Genomic DNA, 14,969 nt, shown 5'->3' with positions numbered 1-14,969 from the left:
TACGGCTGTACAACTCATTCACTAGAGTTTCTGTTTTTAGTCTACCCTGAAGCAAAGTGTTAGAAATAAGGATTGCAACTAGCTTTTTTTTTTTTTTCTCACTCGTTAGCATTTTCCCATCTGCTACTCTCCACCTGGACGCTTCCCTGCAGAGGCAGAGGTGGGAGAAAATGAAGGATCGTGGCCCGGGGTGGAAAACCTCTGCAGAAGAGAAGACATGCACGTGGAGAGTCCCTCATTAGTCGACCCAAGTTTGACATCTGAAGTGCTACGGCCAATTATTTTCTTCCTCCTACAGTTTCCTGTCCGAGACGTTTCTGATCAGAGTTGTGTTTTACTAAAATAAATGATTCAGAATGGCTTCGTACAACAGCCACACATGTAAAATGTTAAGAAGGGTGGAAAAAAATAAATGCACACATCAAGCTTCCTGCACCAGAGAGTGGGCAGAGGATTTAATGACATGAGTAGGTCCATCTCTTGAGTTGTTCAAATTTAAATACATTATAAACAGATATGTTAAAGAATACAAAATGCGGCATTGGGTGCGAAATCTTTCTGATCAGCCACCATAAGAATAACGGTAGACTTAAAAAGAGAAGTTTGAGTTTTAACACAATATAAATAAATATTCTGACAGTCTGAAGAGGGAAACATATAATGCTTATTCACCTTCTTTTCTGGTATAGATGAGAAGACAGACACTGCTCTGTTGTCTGTGGTCAGCATGAAGCTACTGCTAGCAGCTGGTTAGCTTAGCCTACACATAAAGTCCGTAAATGAATGGAACTGCTAGCCTGACTCTTTCCAAATACTTCTTAGCTCCAAAGCTCCCTGATTAGCATGAAAAACACAAATCTTTAGATGTCAGATAACTAGTCTTTCACATTTGTATATTTTCTCATGAACAAGATATTTTTGTTCCAACTTTCCAGTCTACATAGAGCTGCTCACCATCATCTTGCTGTAGTTTAACAATCAGCTGTAGGCCTCATCCGCCTCTTATCTCTTTAATATCATCCCCTGATGTAAAATTTGTACCAATACCACACTTAAGAAACCTGATATCAAAAGAAGAGAATGCATAGTCCACACTATCAAAGCTGTAAAGGTTTTGAGCCAACAGTCACCAGGCTGATAGAAAGAAAGAAAGAAAGAAAGAAAGAAAGAAAGAAAGAAAGAAAGAAAGAAAGAAAGAAAGAAAGAAACAGGGGTATGTATTACAGGGCTTGCAGTAGATTAAAGATTTTAAAAAATTCAAAAAGTCGACAGAAGGTTTACACAGTTCCAGAAACGATCGGTGCTGCACATCTCAGGACTCGCATCAAATCTCCCTAGATTCTCATAAACAAAGACGCAGCCTGCTGTCAGAACGCAGCTGGTGGCTGACAAACAGTCCCCCAAGTGGTCAAACCGTCTACACGATTTATCAAGACATAAAGAGACAGAGCCAAATAACGCCAGCTCTGCAAAAAGCTGCAAAAGCTCGACAAGGAATAAATATGAGAATTATCCAGAAAGTCAAAGCTAAGCCTGATTCTATTACCACTGACCCATCAGGTGTTGAGATCACAAAACAGAGCAGTTTCTTCCGTCCACTTGGGTTTACAAAATGAGTGTGCGTCTGCAAATGCCCCTTTTAAAGACAAAAATGTTCTTTTAGAAGCAGCTGTAAGAACACACAGAAAGGTCACTTTGCACACTGGCATCTCTACCTTCCAGCGAGAGCAGAACATTTTAATTTGTTCAAAAAGTGTGCTAGCAACTTTTAGCAATGGAGCACAAAGAGAGAGGAAAAAAAGTCTTAAAATGAGGGAATGGGATGCTCACATGTACGTGCTGAATCCTGACAGAAAAGTCAATAAGGGGGGAAATATATATATATGCATATATCTACAGTCGTCAGGTTTAGAAAAGGGTGTAAACTACTTGCTTTCAAAAGCATCTTAATATGCTACAGGGTTAATACTGTCCAACATTTAATGGGCAGCTCTGAATAAATAGCTCCAGTTCCTCTAGTGAATCACTTGATGAGAAGATGCGGGACAGTCCCACATATAAGCTGATGAAGGTTCATGTCCTTTTTAGATTCTCCAAAAGTCGAGTGAGTTCCTTAACCCTCCATAAACTTTTCAGTACAGTGCCAAACATTTCACAGGTTAGATTTGGGTCCACTATTGACTGGAATTGCCCTGAGTTCAGTCCGCATACACAGGTACTCTCCAATTACGGCCATCAGTGCCATGCAGGCTATGTTGACGAGCCACCAGGAGAGGGCAGCTGGAAGGTGAGAATTATAGATCCAGCAGCCGATCATGTGGAAGAAGTGTACGGTGACGGTGAAGTCCAGGCACTGCTTCCCCCGGCGGATGAAGAACCACAGACCAAGGGCACTGCCACAATAATGACACAGACAGAAAAGTTACATTATCAGAGTCGTTTGTGTTTTGTACAACATTGAAGTGACATGCTCAACGAGCTATTTGCATCTGTTCTGGAAGTACAGAGGAACGAATGAAGACATTTCTCACCAGGTAAGAGAGTTCAGGATGAATGCCATCATCGAGAGCCTGCCTTGCAATGACGCAAAACCGAGCGCCTGTCAAAGCACAGCAAATATTTAAATGGCATTTCAAGAGTCAATGAATACAAAACAAAAAAAAATACAAGACAGTATTGACAGAATATGGTAAAAAGGTCAAGACTCTACCAACACATGCAGTGTAAGGAAAACCTTTATTCAAGTGATGCGATTCAGTTTGTGGCATTCCTCTAAGTCACGTGTCTGGGGTCATTCATTGGCTTACTTCACTAGTTTAATGGTCTGCTTCCTTGAGATTTCAATATAGTAAATAATTAAGCTGTAAAACGCTGTTCAAAGTGTACACTAATAGGAACTGGCAGCTGGAGTTGGACCATATTATGCACATTCTCATCACACTGATTTCCATCTTTTGCAAAAGTAAGAACATGAACAAAGAATAACAACGCTCCTGTTTAAGCCATCATTGTAAACGTTGGTGCACACAAACTTAGACTTGACAGACTTCAATGATCCACAAGGGAAATGACTTCGTCACCGTAGCTATCACCCTGTTGCTTAGAGACAATATCTAACAACTTACTTCATAGCTAAAGATCTGGTCCAGTGACCGACTACTTTGCACAAGGCTGTCGACTCCAGCCATCCACAGGCCCAAGAAGCTGTAGTAGATGCATTGCATAAGCACAATCTGGGACACAATGAGGACTGGGTCCCAGATGTAGCTACGGAAGTGGCTGGCCATTGCTGACCGACGTTACACGTACAGGCCCAAAGGATGTTAACAACGGGCCCTGACCAGTTGGTCCATCCAGTGTGGCCTGAGTGTGAGCTCCAAACCTGAAATCAGAAAAAAAAAGTTACATTTAATGAAATCTATTCAATGAGTTCACGTCCTGAGTTTTTAACTCTAGACAGGTTTATTGACAAAAACATAGCAACAACTGTATTGCAGCTATTCCAGTAACAATAAGCTAAGTTAGCTTATTGTTACTGGAAAAGCTACAGTGCTGTGGGGAACATTGTAAGCTGCTGTCTCCATATTTCTCACTAGTTCTATGTAACCCTAGCACACAAAACACTTTGCTTTACTACTTTACTAGTGGAAAAGGATAGGATAATGTAATGTGTCCCACTGAGATTTTATTAAGTTGTGACATGTAAAATCAAATATTTTGTTTGGGTTTTTCAGTGCGAACACGTAAATGGTTCATGCAGTACAAAAACTCCCCAATTACCTTGACCCCCACGCACTCATCAACTACTAATCACTGTCAAAACAACAGAAATCTAAAGAAAGTTATCTTGTAACGATCAGAGACTGTGCTTCCCTATTGTGGCATAATCAATATACACTTACTTGTCAAATCACTGGGTACACTAATTACAACAAATGGTTACTAATAACTTAGTTAATCTTAGTTAATCTTTTATTCATGAAGTTCATGGTATTTGGAAGTAGTTAAAAATAACTACGAGAGATCATGATTCAGCTGTGTTTTAATGCTGGAGGCTGTGGTTTACAGTACTATTGAGCTGCTCTGTGTTATACCAACACGTTTCTATTATTCTGACTAGTCTAAACAACAGCAATGTTTTTGTGTTTAATGGAATGCAGTTTAACAGCTCCACAGACCAAAATTATCTGTGGGTGTATAGCTCAAGCAGTATTAACGTGTATTTTTGGCAGTTTTCCAACCAATGTGTGACTGTATTTTTACATTTTAATAAATTCACTTGTCAATTCTCTCCGGTGCACACACTATACAATGGGAACATTAAAAAATTGCCTCAGAGCTACATATTACTCCAATTTCTTGTTATTTATCAGGCTATACGTCTGCAGTATGCTAATATATCAGTCTGGCTATGTGATGTTTCTATGAACGTAGCAGACGAAAAGTCACATTTATTTGGCTCGTTAATTTTAATGCGAGAATCAGCGTCTGTATGAAGGCAACTGCTCACGACTTCCACGAGACATTGTCAGCCATGGCTTTACTGCAGTAAACAAATACTGTGAGCTTTCATTGACCCCGTAGATATCTGGAGCCAATCCTTCCACACAGTCAAGTCAGCGCAGGCTAGCCGAACACAGGTAGCTTAGCTGTCCTCCAACTACACATCAGCAAAAGCCGATGTTACACGGTGTAGTCGCTGTTTCTTAATTTCGAAACGAAGTGAAACAAATCCCACCATGGCATTCAGTTCAAACAAATAAATAAAAAGAGAAAGGGTAACTCCTGTATATTAACAAAGCCGAGCTCTCTTTCTTGTCTAACGGGAACTTTAAACATCAGGGATGCTGGTCAGCGATGTTACAGCAATTTAGCGTGATTTTATGTGTAATAGATTCAGAAGACATCGACAGAGATGATACAGACCTGAATACTAGATTGGACAGATTCCAGGGGTGTCGTGATCACAATAAACCTTTCGTTTCTTCAAGTTTTTCAAACTCTACTGTTGCCAAACCGGGCCTTGTAGTGGACTAGCAGCTAAACCTGGTTAACAACACGGAAGTCCCAGACCCGGAAGGAAAACTTCAGCTAGCAAAGGAATTTCAATGTAAAATACCTCAGCGCTCTTCCAGGGACAACTCTTTCTTTTCTTCAAACGACCATGAGGGGGAAAAAGTTTCATAATTTATTATATAATTTCTACAACTGCCTCATGCCCTATATAGATTGTAATTGTCCAGTTTGAAAAAGGAAAATAATTTTCTGCATTTATTTTGAATTTTTTTTATTTTTTTTTACTTTTTATATACTGCAAAAATGAATATAAATTGTATTAAACAATTTACGAAATAAAATTGAAAAAAATATGCAGATAGAAATAAGTGGGCGGAGGTATTAGTCTTTTATTTAAATATATTTCTGAAGAATTTGTAGTTTTTCCTCAGAAGTGTAAAGCGAAAGGAACAAAAAACGTATTTCCCCGACCATGAAAAGAAGGAATTTCAAGAAGAACCAAAAGAATACATATGTACTAAACTGAGATTAAAGACCAAAAGGACATTTCTCGCTCACTCTATCTCTAATTAGTCTCATCTGGACAGGAGACTGGTAGGACAACCTGAACAGCCCTCTTCATAAGGATTGCTGGAGATTCCCTCCCTCTGAGCCAGTTTAAGAATCACTTCTTGAGTATAGCAAGTCTTTTCCTGTGCTATCTAAGACTACGCCCCTGTGTCTTTTTTCCTTTTTAGTGCCTCCGATTTTGGATTTTTGTTTTTGTAGAGTTTTTAATGAACTTGGTTTTTGTGCTCCCAAAGCTGAGACGTGCAGAGTGTGACACTGTATACAATGCTCGAGTATTCTACTAGTAGTAAATGGCAAATAAGCCTGTACATTTAATTTCTCAAGACCGATTGTCTTACAGAGTGTTTACTTGAGCAGTCACAAAAATCTCAGGCACTGGCCCAACATGGCCTATTTAACACTAATGATTGCATGCCACTTGCAGTTTCTGAAGGCTTGATTTATATATATATATATAGTTACAACCAGAGATGTGCAGTGTACAAAGGAGAGCAAAATCCTTTAAACTAAGTTAGTTTCACTCCAGTGCAACAACTGAATTTGCCCAACAATACATTTGTTTGCATGTACATGACATTGGTGATAAAGGTCATGTCCTCATTGTCTGTCCGCTGTTACACAATCATGTCTCCAAGATATTTTACTACGCTGCAGGTATTCAAAACTTCACCTGACAGATTAAAGTCAGGAAATGAGACATACGTTTATCTTCCTTAGTCGTGCAGATCGTAATAACACTTTTTGAACAACCTTCATATTACTCTCGGTACTCCGGTTTTCTCTACCTCCAAAGACATGCTCATTAGGCTGATTGGTGACTCTAAAATGACCCTAGGTGTGAATGTGAATGCTTGTTTGTCTCAGTGTTAGCCCTGTGATAGGCTGGAGACCTGTCCAGGGTGTATTCCTCCTCTCGCCTGATGACAACTGGGACAAGTTCAAGCAACCCCCCTGCAACCCTAGTGAGGATTAAGCGGTAGTAGAAGATGAGATGAGATATTTCAGGAGAACGGGAGAGGCTACTTTTTATGGACATGCGCAGCACAGAGTTAATGAGCTCAAGGAGGTCGGGCGCACATCAGCCACTCCCCTTTTTTACTCTACCCATGTTTACCTGAAGTCTAGAGCAGATGTTGTTCTCTTCACCTGTGAACCTTTCTGATTTCATTGCTCCTGCAGTGGTAAGATAACTTTCTAAGTACTTTAGATTTAACGTTTATGTTTGGTGAAACAAGTCACACAAGTCCCGCTCTTTCCAACTGAATAGTTGAGTAGTTTTTTTTTATTTTATTTTTTTTTTAATTATTATTTTATTTGTTTTTTAGCACTCTTGCCTTAAATGCTGCATGCACTCTATTAAACTGGTTTAAAACAGAAATTAAATTTACACTGACTCAAGTACTGTACTTAATTGCAGATTTGAGGTGCTTGTTCTTTGCTTGAGTTGCTTCCTTTTTCTTCTACACTGCATCTCAGAGAGAAACAGTGCACCTTTTATTCACATTTACCTGAAAGCCTTACTTTACAAGACTGTTACACACAAAATAAGTGAGAACGTCTAAGATATGTTTTCTTATCTTAAATTGTTAAAGTATTGCTATTTTAAGACATGATTTTATTTTTTACAAACCAATCAATAGATTAATGGAGAAAATAATCAGCAGATTAAGGCAGAATAAAAAAATCAGGAGGAAAGTTAATATGATTGATATATTAAAATGATCCCTTCCTTAACTGATAATCAGTTACTAACATATAAAAAGCCATGTCTATTTAAAAAGAAACAGAGTAGCGGCAAACAGTCGGAGACACAGTTTAATTCCTGCTATGAGCACAATCAGTAGTTTTGGTTATTATTACATTTCTGAATGTTCACATGCATTTTACAGGCAATGACAGTTCACACGTAACAAGCTCACACAAGCAGTCTGGAAATATGCCCAATATTCAGGACTAAACCAGTTTCTTCTATGCAGGACTATATTGGGACATTAGGTAGGACAAAGTTCTAAGGTTAATTTGTAACACAGCGGCAAGTGTTAGCCAGACAGATCTACAGTTTGTGATTTGCTCTGGATGAGTTGTAGAGTTTGATATTTAACTCCTCCATTCATGCAAGCAGAACCACCTAAACTAAGCTAAACAGATTCCACTGAAATGTTGGACTCTTGGTTTACTTTGATCTTTCTTGAACTCTATATTTCCATTTGCAGGGTAAACAGATACAGCAACATGCTCAGAGTACATATGAGTATGGCAACAATGCGGCAGCTCATAGATAGGAAGGTGATAACACGTCTGAATGTACATAGGAACATGGCTCTGGGTAAGATTATTGTTTGCTCTTTGTTATGTTTTTCTAAAAAATGTCTTATATTTTGTCTGCTTTGTGGATTGACAGCAAGTAAATCTACCACTAAAACAAAATACTGCAGTAGACCCCTTCATGGCCTATCTTTTACTTGGAGGTTTGATTAAGTGTAAAGTAATCACACAAATATACTGTAGAAGTCATACAAAACACAAAAATTAGGATTACTTTTCCAATCATTATTTAGATTCGTGTGTTGCATATGAACTTGGTTGTTTGACTGAAAGACGCCAAAACACCAATTGTTATATTTTTGTAGAAAGCTTTAAATTTTAGGATTATTGTTTTGTTTTGCTAAATAAATATATTTCATTGCACTGTTAACCCTGTATTAATCCTGCACGTGATGTATAAACCTGAGTGTGGTCTCTGAATCGTGGTTTGTAATACCCTTTAGGGTATGTTTATTACTTGACAAGCCTTAGTTTCTTCTTCAGCAGGCACAGTTCGCTGGAGGAGCAGCGTTAGACAAGCTCCACTCCTGACAGCCGTTCCTGCTCGTGCCCTCATAGACGAACAGATCAGCATTGAAGGGCGTTTCCTGCCTCCACACTCTCCTGTTACGCTGTGGGCACGAATGCACAGTGAGGACGGAGACCTGTGGGAGGCTTTCGCCCACTACAATACAAATGCAAAGGGCACAGTCAGCCGTGAGTACAACTTCATTTTGCTGCACTCCGTATTCACAGACGGATTAGAGTTGATGTTTCTGCAGTATAAAGTTTATCATGTCATTGTGTCAGTGACACACACACTCCAATAAATAGTGGAAAATGTCAAATTTAGTGTGAGACTAAGACCGACTTTTAACACATGCTGACTAAATTATGCTTGGTTTTTCACCATTATATTTGCATAAATTACAGATAAAAGTCACATATAACTGTGGAGATATTGTGTTGCACTGTTTCATTTAAGTTAACTCCATCTTCCCGTCCCCTCAACAGTGACCAGTGATCAATCAGTCGGGGGTTCATATTTCGGCTGTGAGCCAATGGGACTCTTCTGGGGTCTGGAGCCGGCTCCCGGATCGAGACAAGGTTTGAGGCAGGTGATTAAAACAAGCCATAAAAAATAAAATTTGTGCCATCAAGCTCAACTCTTTGTCTTCTTACACACTCGTGAAAAGCCCCACATGCCCAAAACAGTAAGTCATGTTACGATTCCAACAGTTGCAGCTGTTCACAAGGTCAGGTGGTTCAAACAACCAACCTGACTGCTATAAACTTCTGATTTAATTGTACTTTTTTTTTTTTTTAACAGGCTTAGGAAAAAGAATGTAGAAACTCCCTTTATAGTACACATCTCCTTACTGGAGGGCCACATTTCACCTGGGGATGGAAAGGTGACTGAGCTGGCAGCTGCAACGACTGAACGCTGGTACATGGCACCAGGCGTGAGGAGAATAGAGGTTCGCCAAAATAGAGTCGTAGGGACTTTATTCCTACCTCCTGGTGAGCAATTAGCACATAAAGTGATTTCATGGCTTTCACAGAGTCATGGTGGATGATAGGAGTATTCACTGAGCAGCTGCTGCTCCACTGATCTCCTGCAGGCCCAGGCCCGTTTCCAGCAATGCTAGATCTGTGGGGAATGGCTGGAGGACTGGTGGAGTACCGTGCTGCCTTGTTTGCATCCAGAGGCTATGCGAGTCTTTCCCTTGCCTACTTTGGGCACAAAGACTTACCTGGTCCACAGAACAGCATCAATGTCGGCGATTTGTATTTTAAGGTAGGATAAGTTGAAGACTCTCCTTTATCTTATGTAATGTGTCTTTCACATAAATTAAACTAATGCTTCTCTTAGTCATTCTCTTAAAATATCCTATTGATGCCTTTTGGACAGTCAGCTTTCCAACTGCTCCAAGATCATTGTCAGGTCTGTGCTGACAGAGTTGGGATCATTAGTCTCTCCTATGGAGTCTACCTGGCTCTTCGTATTGCCACTCAGACTGATGTCAAAGTATGTCACAACTACTTTAACAGTAATAGTGAACAGATATAAAAAAATAAAAAAAATACTGAAATAATGAATGTTTAATGAGGCTACAGTGTCTTGTTCTTCTTTCCAGCCATCCTGTTTGGTTTGTATCAACGGACCAGTAGGAAGTACCACCAAGCTCTCAGATGTAGATGGCAAGACTGAACAATTTGAAATGTAAGTGACTAGTAATTTGAGATGTTATTCGTAGAATATTATTATTACTATGGATTTTTTTTTATCTGTGTAATTTGTGATAATCCAGCCAGTGTCTTAGAAGGAACTGTTAATTTTTGCTTTAAAAATATTGACTATAGAACTTATTATATATTTTTGTGAAATATATTCTTCATAATTATGTTTTTATTAATGTATTACCACCTGAAAATAAGATTTATTGTGTTATAGTTAAATAACAATGAACTGTAAATGTGTACAACGGGAGTGTGTCAGACAATGTTGTGCTGCAGCTCATAGGTTCTACTACATGCTGGCAATGAGTTGGATCAGGCAGAGAGTTTTTTAATTGGTTGCAATCTGCAGTTAGTTTTTCCCTTGATAACACTGAATCCTACACACAAGACCTTAGAAGGAAACACCTGTGATAACATCAGATGCAGGTTGCCAGTACGCTGCTGCTCGGCAACTGTTTGTAGTCCAGGGCTCAAGTTGTCACTCTGTTAGGAACTAATTATGCCCCAGCAAACATCTGCCAGAACTTACTCTGTACATCTGTAGCTAAACTAAATAGCTAAATGAAAACACACTGATCAGAAACAGCATTAAAACCACTAACAGGAATAATAAATAACATTGACCATCTTGTGACAATTTAATGTTCTGCTGGGAAACTTTTGGACCTGACGTTCATTCATGTGGATGTCACTTAAACATGTTCCACCCACCTAGACCAGACCAGACACCCCCACCCCATAGCAATGACACTCCTTGATGGCAGCAGCCATCCCCAGCAGAATGCAGGATTAGGGGGAGGGTTAGGGTTAGGATGATCCACAGAGGTCCCTCCCTTCAACCCATAGGACCCAAAGGCCCTCATAGACACCACAGGATAGCCCCAGAAGACCCATGTCCATTGTTTGATGAGTCTCAACTATTTGGATGCACAAAGAAGACCTGCACATTGTTAGAAAGATGGTCATAATGTTATGCCTGACTGGTGTATAGTATTGCACCATCTACCTCCACTACATCTGAAAACTTCAGTAAACACGTCAAAACATGAGAACTTGGTTGTGAACAACAATGTCTTATGACGTTGTGAATAATACCACATTGACTCCTCGTGTGAACATAGTAAATACAACCGCTTTTAAAGCTTGAAACAACAGCTGACAGACATGTGGTGGATTTTCTGGAATAAAACTTTCATCAAAGGCTGATAACACTGGATTCCTGCTCTTCTGTCTTTTCAGTGAACAGAAGTATTGGTCGTACGACGATCAAGGCCACGTGTCTTTCAGGGAAGTCTCTTTGCCTTCTAATCTTCTCCCTGAGACCATAGTGAAGGTGATGTGTAAGCACAAACACACTAACAGGTGTAAAGATTATCATGCACAAAGACCGAACGTGCCTTGTATAATTTTTACAAACCCTACTATCTAATCACCTCTTGTGTGTTTTTGCAGCTAGAGAACCTCAGCTGTCCATTAATGTACATAGTGGGTGAAGATGATCTGAGCGCTTCCAGCATTGAGAACGCAGACGTGGTAGACTGTCTAATTTATTCTTTGAGACTCATTTGAGAAATGATAATTAAATACCTAGAGAATCTGTTGTACTATACAGTATGTTGCAGTTGAATAGTCTTAATCTTTAAATATCAATAACTCAATCACTTTATCTGCTTTACTGCTCTTTTATGTACAGTAATTGTATCTTTTTGTATTTCTTTAATGTTTATTAATTATACCATCTTATCTTATGACTCTTTTTATGACTGCTTTATTTTTTGACAGATTGAGGAGACCCTGAGGGCTGCAGGTAAACCCCAGCTCTTAACCCGTTTGTCATACCCTGGTGCTGGTCACCTGATTGAGCCGCCTTACTCACCAAACGCAAGATCGTCCCTGTGGAGCTTTAAACCAGTAAAACGTGAGCTTGATCCCAGATTTACTTTTTATATTATTGCTTATGCATTTTATTTGAGCTACACTTCTTTACATCAATTATTATTATTATTATTATTATTATTATTATTATTATTATTATTGTTATTATTAGTATTATTATTATTATCATTATTATTTTACCCCCTGCAGTGATCACTCTGTGGGGAGGTCACCAAGCACAACATGCTGCTGCCCAAGAAGATGCCTGGAAGAAAATCCTTGATTTCCTGGAACGTACTCTGAGGGAGTGAATCTATGTTGAATGTGAACCTCAACATAGTAAGTTCCACATTGTAAATGTGAAATGATCTGAGAGGACAAAGGCAGGAAGAAGAATTGTGTTATTTCATAAACTAAGTAAGGGACCTCCTTGTAATGATAATTAATATTGTGCAGGCTGCAAATTCTCCACAAGGAGGAGCTGTTTGGTCACTTTGTGAAGCTATATGTATGTCCTCCCCCTTCTTGAGATCCCTGAGTACTGATACACTCACACACAAAAACCGGTGCATTCACAAATATCACATTTCTACTCTTCTATGTGAGTGATGGTCTGGTCAGAACCTGCAGTTGTGCCACTGGATTACAGCACATCCAGAAAAGTATTCACAGCATTTCACTTTTTCCACATTTTGCTATGTTACAGCCTTTTTATTTTTTTCTGTGAAGTCTGTGAATACTTTCCACATGCACTGTATATCACCAGAGTTACACTTCAGGTACTTTAAATCAACAAGATTATCTAAGACACAATCCAGTGACAGTTGTTTGAAATGTATGAGTGTGTGATGATCATTTATATGTCAAATTTTAGTCAACAATTACACAACAAATGATACAAGTTGGTCACTCTTATACACTACTGTTGCCCATAAAGTAGGAATCATTTTTCATTTTCACAATCTTTCCATTCCTGTTTATACATATAGCTGATATGAGAGATTAACAATTACAATGTTTTGAGAAGATCTACACTTTCACATCTATCAAAAGTAAATCACACTGTCATAAGGATTTCGGGAGAGGTAAAAAACAAACAAACATCATATTCAGACTTTATGGGCAACAGTGTGCGATCAATCATTGCCCCCGTAGAAAAAGGCTGACACTGCTACTGTGTTCCTCACATTTTTAATGGGTTATGATTACAGATGCTAACTAATTATCATGGTGGCTCGGGACGAAGAGTTCGTGGCATGCTGAGGTGACCATGGCGATGAGGGCAATGAACTCCTTGAAGTCAATCTCCAGGTCTCCATTCTGGTCAAGATCGGCAAACAGCTCATCCAGCGTTTCATTCTCTTGGATTTTCTGTTCAGAAAGATGGACAGTAACTTAAACAAGACTGTACTGAAATGCTCATTACACAGCAGAAAAGTTCATTCTCATAACTTTTAACTTAATGTTCACATGCTACGTCATCTGATGTTTTCTGACAAGTATTTCAAATTCAGCATTTAGTGAACGTAAATGTCAGCCTTATCTATGTGTTGTATTAACAAGTTATCATGATCATTATGCTGCCACAAACGTACCATCTATAACAGCCATAACTCACCATTATGAAATGGTTCATCTCGTTGTTGATGAGTGCTTTAAGCTCCGCTTTCTTCAACTTACACTTGTGACCCGAGTATTTGTGGAAAGCCTGGATAATAGTGACCATGCTGCTCTCCAGGTCTGACATCCTTGACGCCTGCAACAAACAATTTCAATCAACTCTGTCGTATGTTTTACTCCAAACTGTGCGCATGCATTAGTAGCTTAAACTACTGTTTTTTCCATGTATATGATAGATAAGATAAAATTAAATAAATTTTTAGTCTGGAGCATTTAGTCTTACCTCCATCTGAACAAGCTCCTGTCTTGGAAGGATCCGATATGCGACTGAAGACTTATCTTACAGTGTATTATCTGCCTCGCCCATATTACTGTGGACACTAAATGCTATTGATCAACCAGACGAGGCCTCTCATCTGCCATACACTACCTAATGCTCAACTAATGGCAATCAGTGGTCAGAGCTTTGACCAAAAACCATTTGCTCCTAAATGTCATTTCTGCTGTGTGTATTGGTAATGCATCCATTTCCCATTTTTGCTATGAGCTAGTCTATTCAATAGATATAGGTAATAACTGCTACAAGTTGCAAGAGACTAAAAAGGTGATCTTCATTTTCATTCATCATATTTATTTAGTGCTCAAATAAATGTCAAACATATTTAAGTAATGTGCAAATTTATTACACACATTTGTATGAATAATTAAAGCTTGAGACGTGAGAAGTCACTCATATAAAAAGAAAGGCTAAACACATACACACATAAATGTGGATTTTTCTCTCACTTTGGATATGATGTAATTATAAAGCACTTATCTGAGCACATGCAAAACAAATGCATTAACAGTGTATTGGACTCAGGAAACCAGCTTCTCCATAATCCTTTACATAGCACTCAGTGTTGCATTAGTGATCTCTTATGTCTGTATCATTGGGGATGTCTTTGCTTTATATGTGGTTGTCCTGATAACGTAGCAACAACTAAAGCAGGATGTATTTAAATATTTCAGAGTGTGCTTCAGAAAGAGGCAGACTCCTCTTTTTCCAATCTGTTTACGCAGGCTTAATTACTAAATTGTATTATATTTGTAGTAAATATGATGGAAACATACAGCACCCATTTCCTGTCAGTAATTCATCACCCTTCTGGGTCCTGGAAGAAGAGACAGTATTACTCAGTATCATTCATAGACCACTGCCAGCAAATTAAAGCTAAAGCTGTCTTTACTAGTTTACAGCGTTCATGCAGATTTTTAATTTGTTAAGTTTGTCAAAAAGAATATTTAATTGAATTAATTTTTGCAGCTCAAGGCCGCATCATGGAATCATATTTCTTGCATTT

General features: G+C 38.8%; 3 protein-coding genes across 3 annotated transcripts; 1 reads left to right on the top strand and 2 right to left on the bottom strand.

Annotated features, from left to right (window-relative positions):
• Positions 1 to 421: 421 nt before the first annotated feature.
• sys1 (SYS1 golgi trafficking protein) lies at positions 422 to 5,090 on the bottom strand. Its single transcript, XM_047583056.1, has 4 exons — positions 4,927 to 5,090; positions 3,126 to 3,382; positions 2,532 to 2,599; positions 422 to 2,393 (listed from the first exon to the last, which is right to left on the bottom strand). Exons 2-4 carry the CDS (start codon positions 3,285 to 3,287, stop codon positions 2,153 to 2,155), a joined length of 471 nt encoding a protein of 156 aa, XP_047439012.1. The 5' UTR covers positions 3,288 to 3,382; positions 4,927 to 5,090; the 3' UTR covers positions 422 to 2,152.
• A 1,594-nt stretch (positions 5,091 to 6,684) lies between these two features.
• LOC125006140 (bile acid-CoA:amino acid N-acyltransferase-like) lies at positions 6,685 to 13,895 on the top strand. Its single transcript, XM_047581903.1, has 13 exons — positions 6,685 to 6,767; positions 7,800 to 7,912; positions 8,395 to 8,607; positions 8,905 to 9,004; positions 9,221 to 9,411; positions 9,513 to 9,688; positions 9,803 to 9,919; positions 10,029 to 10,114; positions 11,371 to 11,464; positions 11,584 to 11,664; positions 11,914 to 12,049; positions 12,217 to 12,345; positions 13,218 to 13,895. The coding sequence occupies exons 2-12, from the start codon at positions 7,819 to 7,821 to the stop codon at positions 12,315 to 12,317; spliced, it is 1,389 nt and encodes a 462-aa protein (XP_047437859.1). The 5' UTR covers positions 6,685 to 6,767; positions 7,800 to 7,818; the 3' UTR covers positions 12,318 to 12,345; positions 13,218 to 13,895.
• On the bottom strand, positions 13,225 to 14,745 carry LOC125006142 (protein S100-B-like). The gene is made up of 3 exons (XM_047581905.1): positions 13,910 to 14,745; positions 13,625 to 13,762; positions 13,225 to 13,377 (listed from the first exon to the last, which is right to left on the bottom strand). Exons 1-3 carry the CDS (start codon positions 13,913 to 13,915, stop codon positions 13,225 to 13,227), a joined length of 297 nt encoding a protein of 98 aa, XP_047437861.1. The 5' UTR covers positions 13,916 to 14,745.
• Between the last annotated feature and the right edge of the window lie 224 nt (positions 14,746 to 14,969).

Source organism: Mugil cephalus, chromosome 4, assembly GCF_022458985.1.
Source record: "Mugil cephalus isolate CIBA_MC_2020 chromosome 4, CIBA_Mcephalus_1.1, whole genome shotgun sequence".
NCBI classification, from domain to species: Eukaryota; Metazoa; Chordata; class Actinopteri; order Mugiliformes; family Mugilidae; genus Mugil; species Mugil cephalus.
Note: the sequence above shows the minus strand (reverse complement) of the source record. Positions and strands in the feature narration are given on the sequence as shown.

Bases quoted from the DNA above. Each gene is read 5' to 3' on its own strand.
- sys1 (XM_047583056.1), bottom strand. From the start codon at position 3,287: ATGGCCAGCCACTTCCGTAGCTACATCTGGGACCCAGTCCTCATTGTG. The intron at 2,600-3,125 runs GTAAGTTGTTAG...GTGCTTTGACAG, and splicing joins ACCAGATCTTTAGCTATGAA to GCGCTCGGTTTTGCGTCATT. The intron at 2,394-2,531 runs GTGAGAAATGTC...TTATTGTGGCAG, and splicing joins ATCCTGAACTCTCTTACCTG to TGCCCTTGGTCTGTGGTTCT.
- LOC125006140 (XM_047581903.1), top strand. From the start codon at position 7,819: ATGCTCAGAGTACATATGAGTATGGCAACAATGCGGCAGCTCATAGAT. The intron at 9,005-9,220 runs GCAGGTGATTAA...TTTTTTTAACAG, and splicing joins GGATCGAGACAAGGTTTGAG to GCTTAGGAAAAAGAATGTAG. The intron at 9,920-10,028 runs GTATGTCACAAC...TCTTCTTTCCAG, and splicing joins CCACTCAGACTGATGTCAAA to CCATCCTGTTTGGTTTGTAT.
- LOC125006142 (XM_047581905.1), bottom strand. The intron at 13,378-13,624 runs GTGAGTTATGGC...CTTTCTGAACAG, and splicing joins AGATGAACCATTTCATAATG to AAAATCCAAGAGAATGAAAC.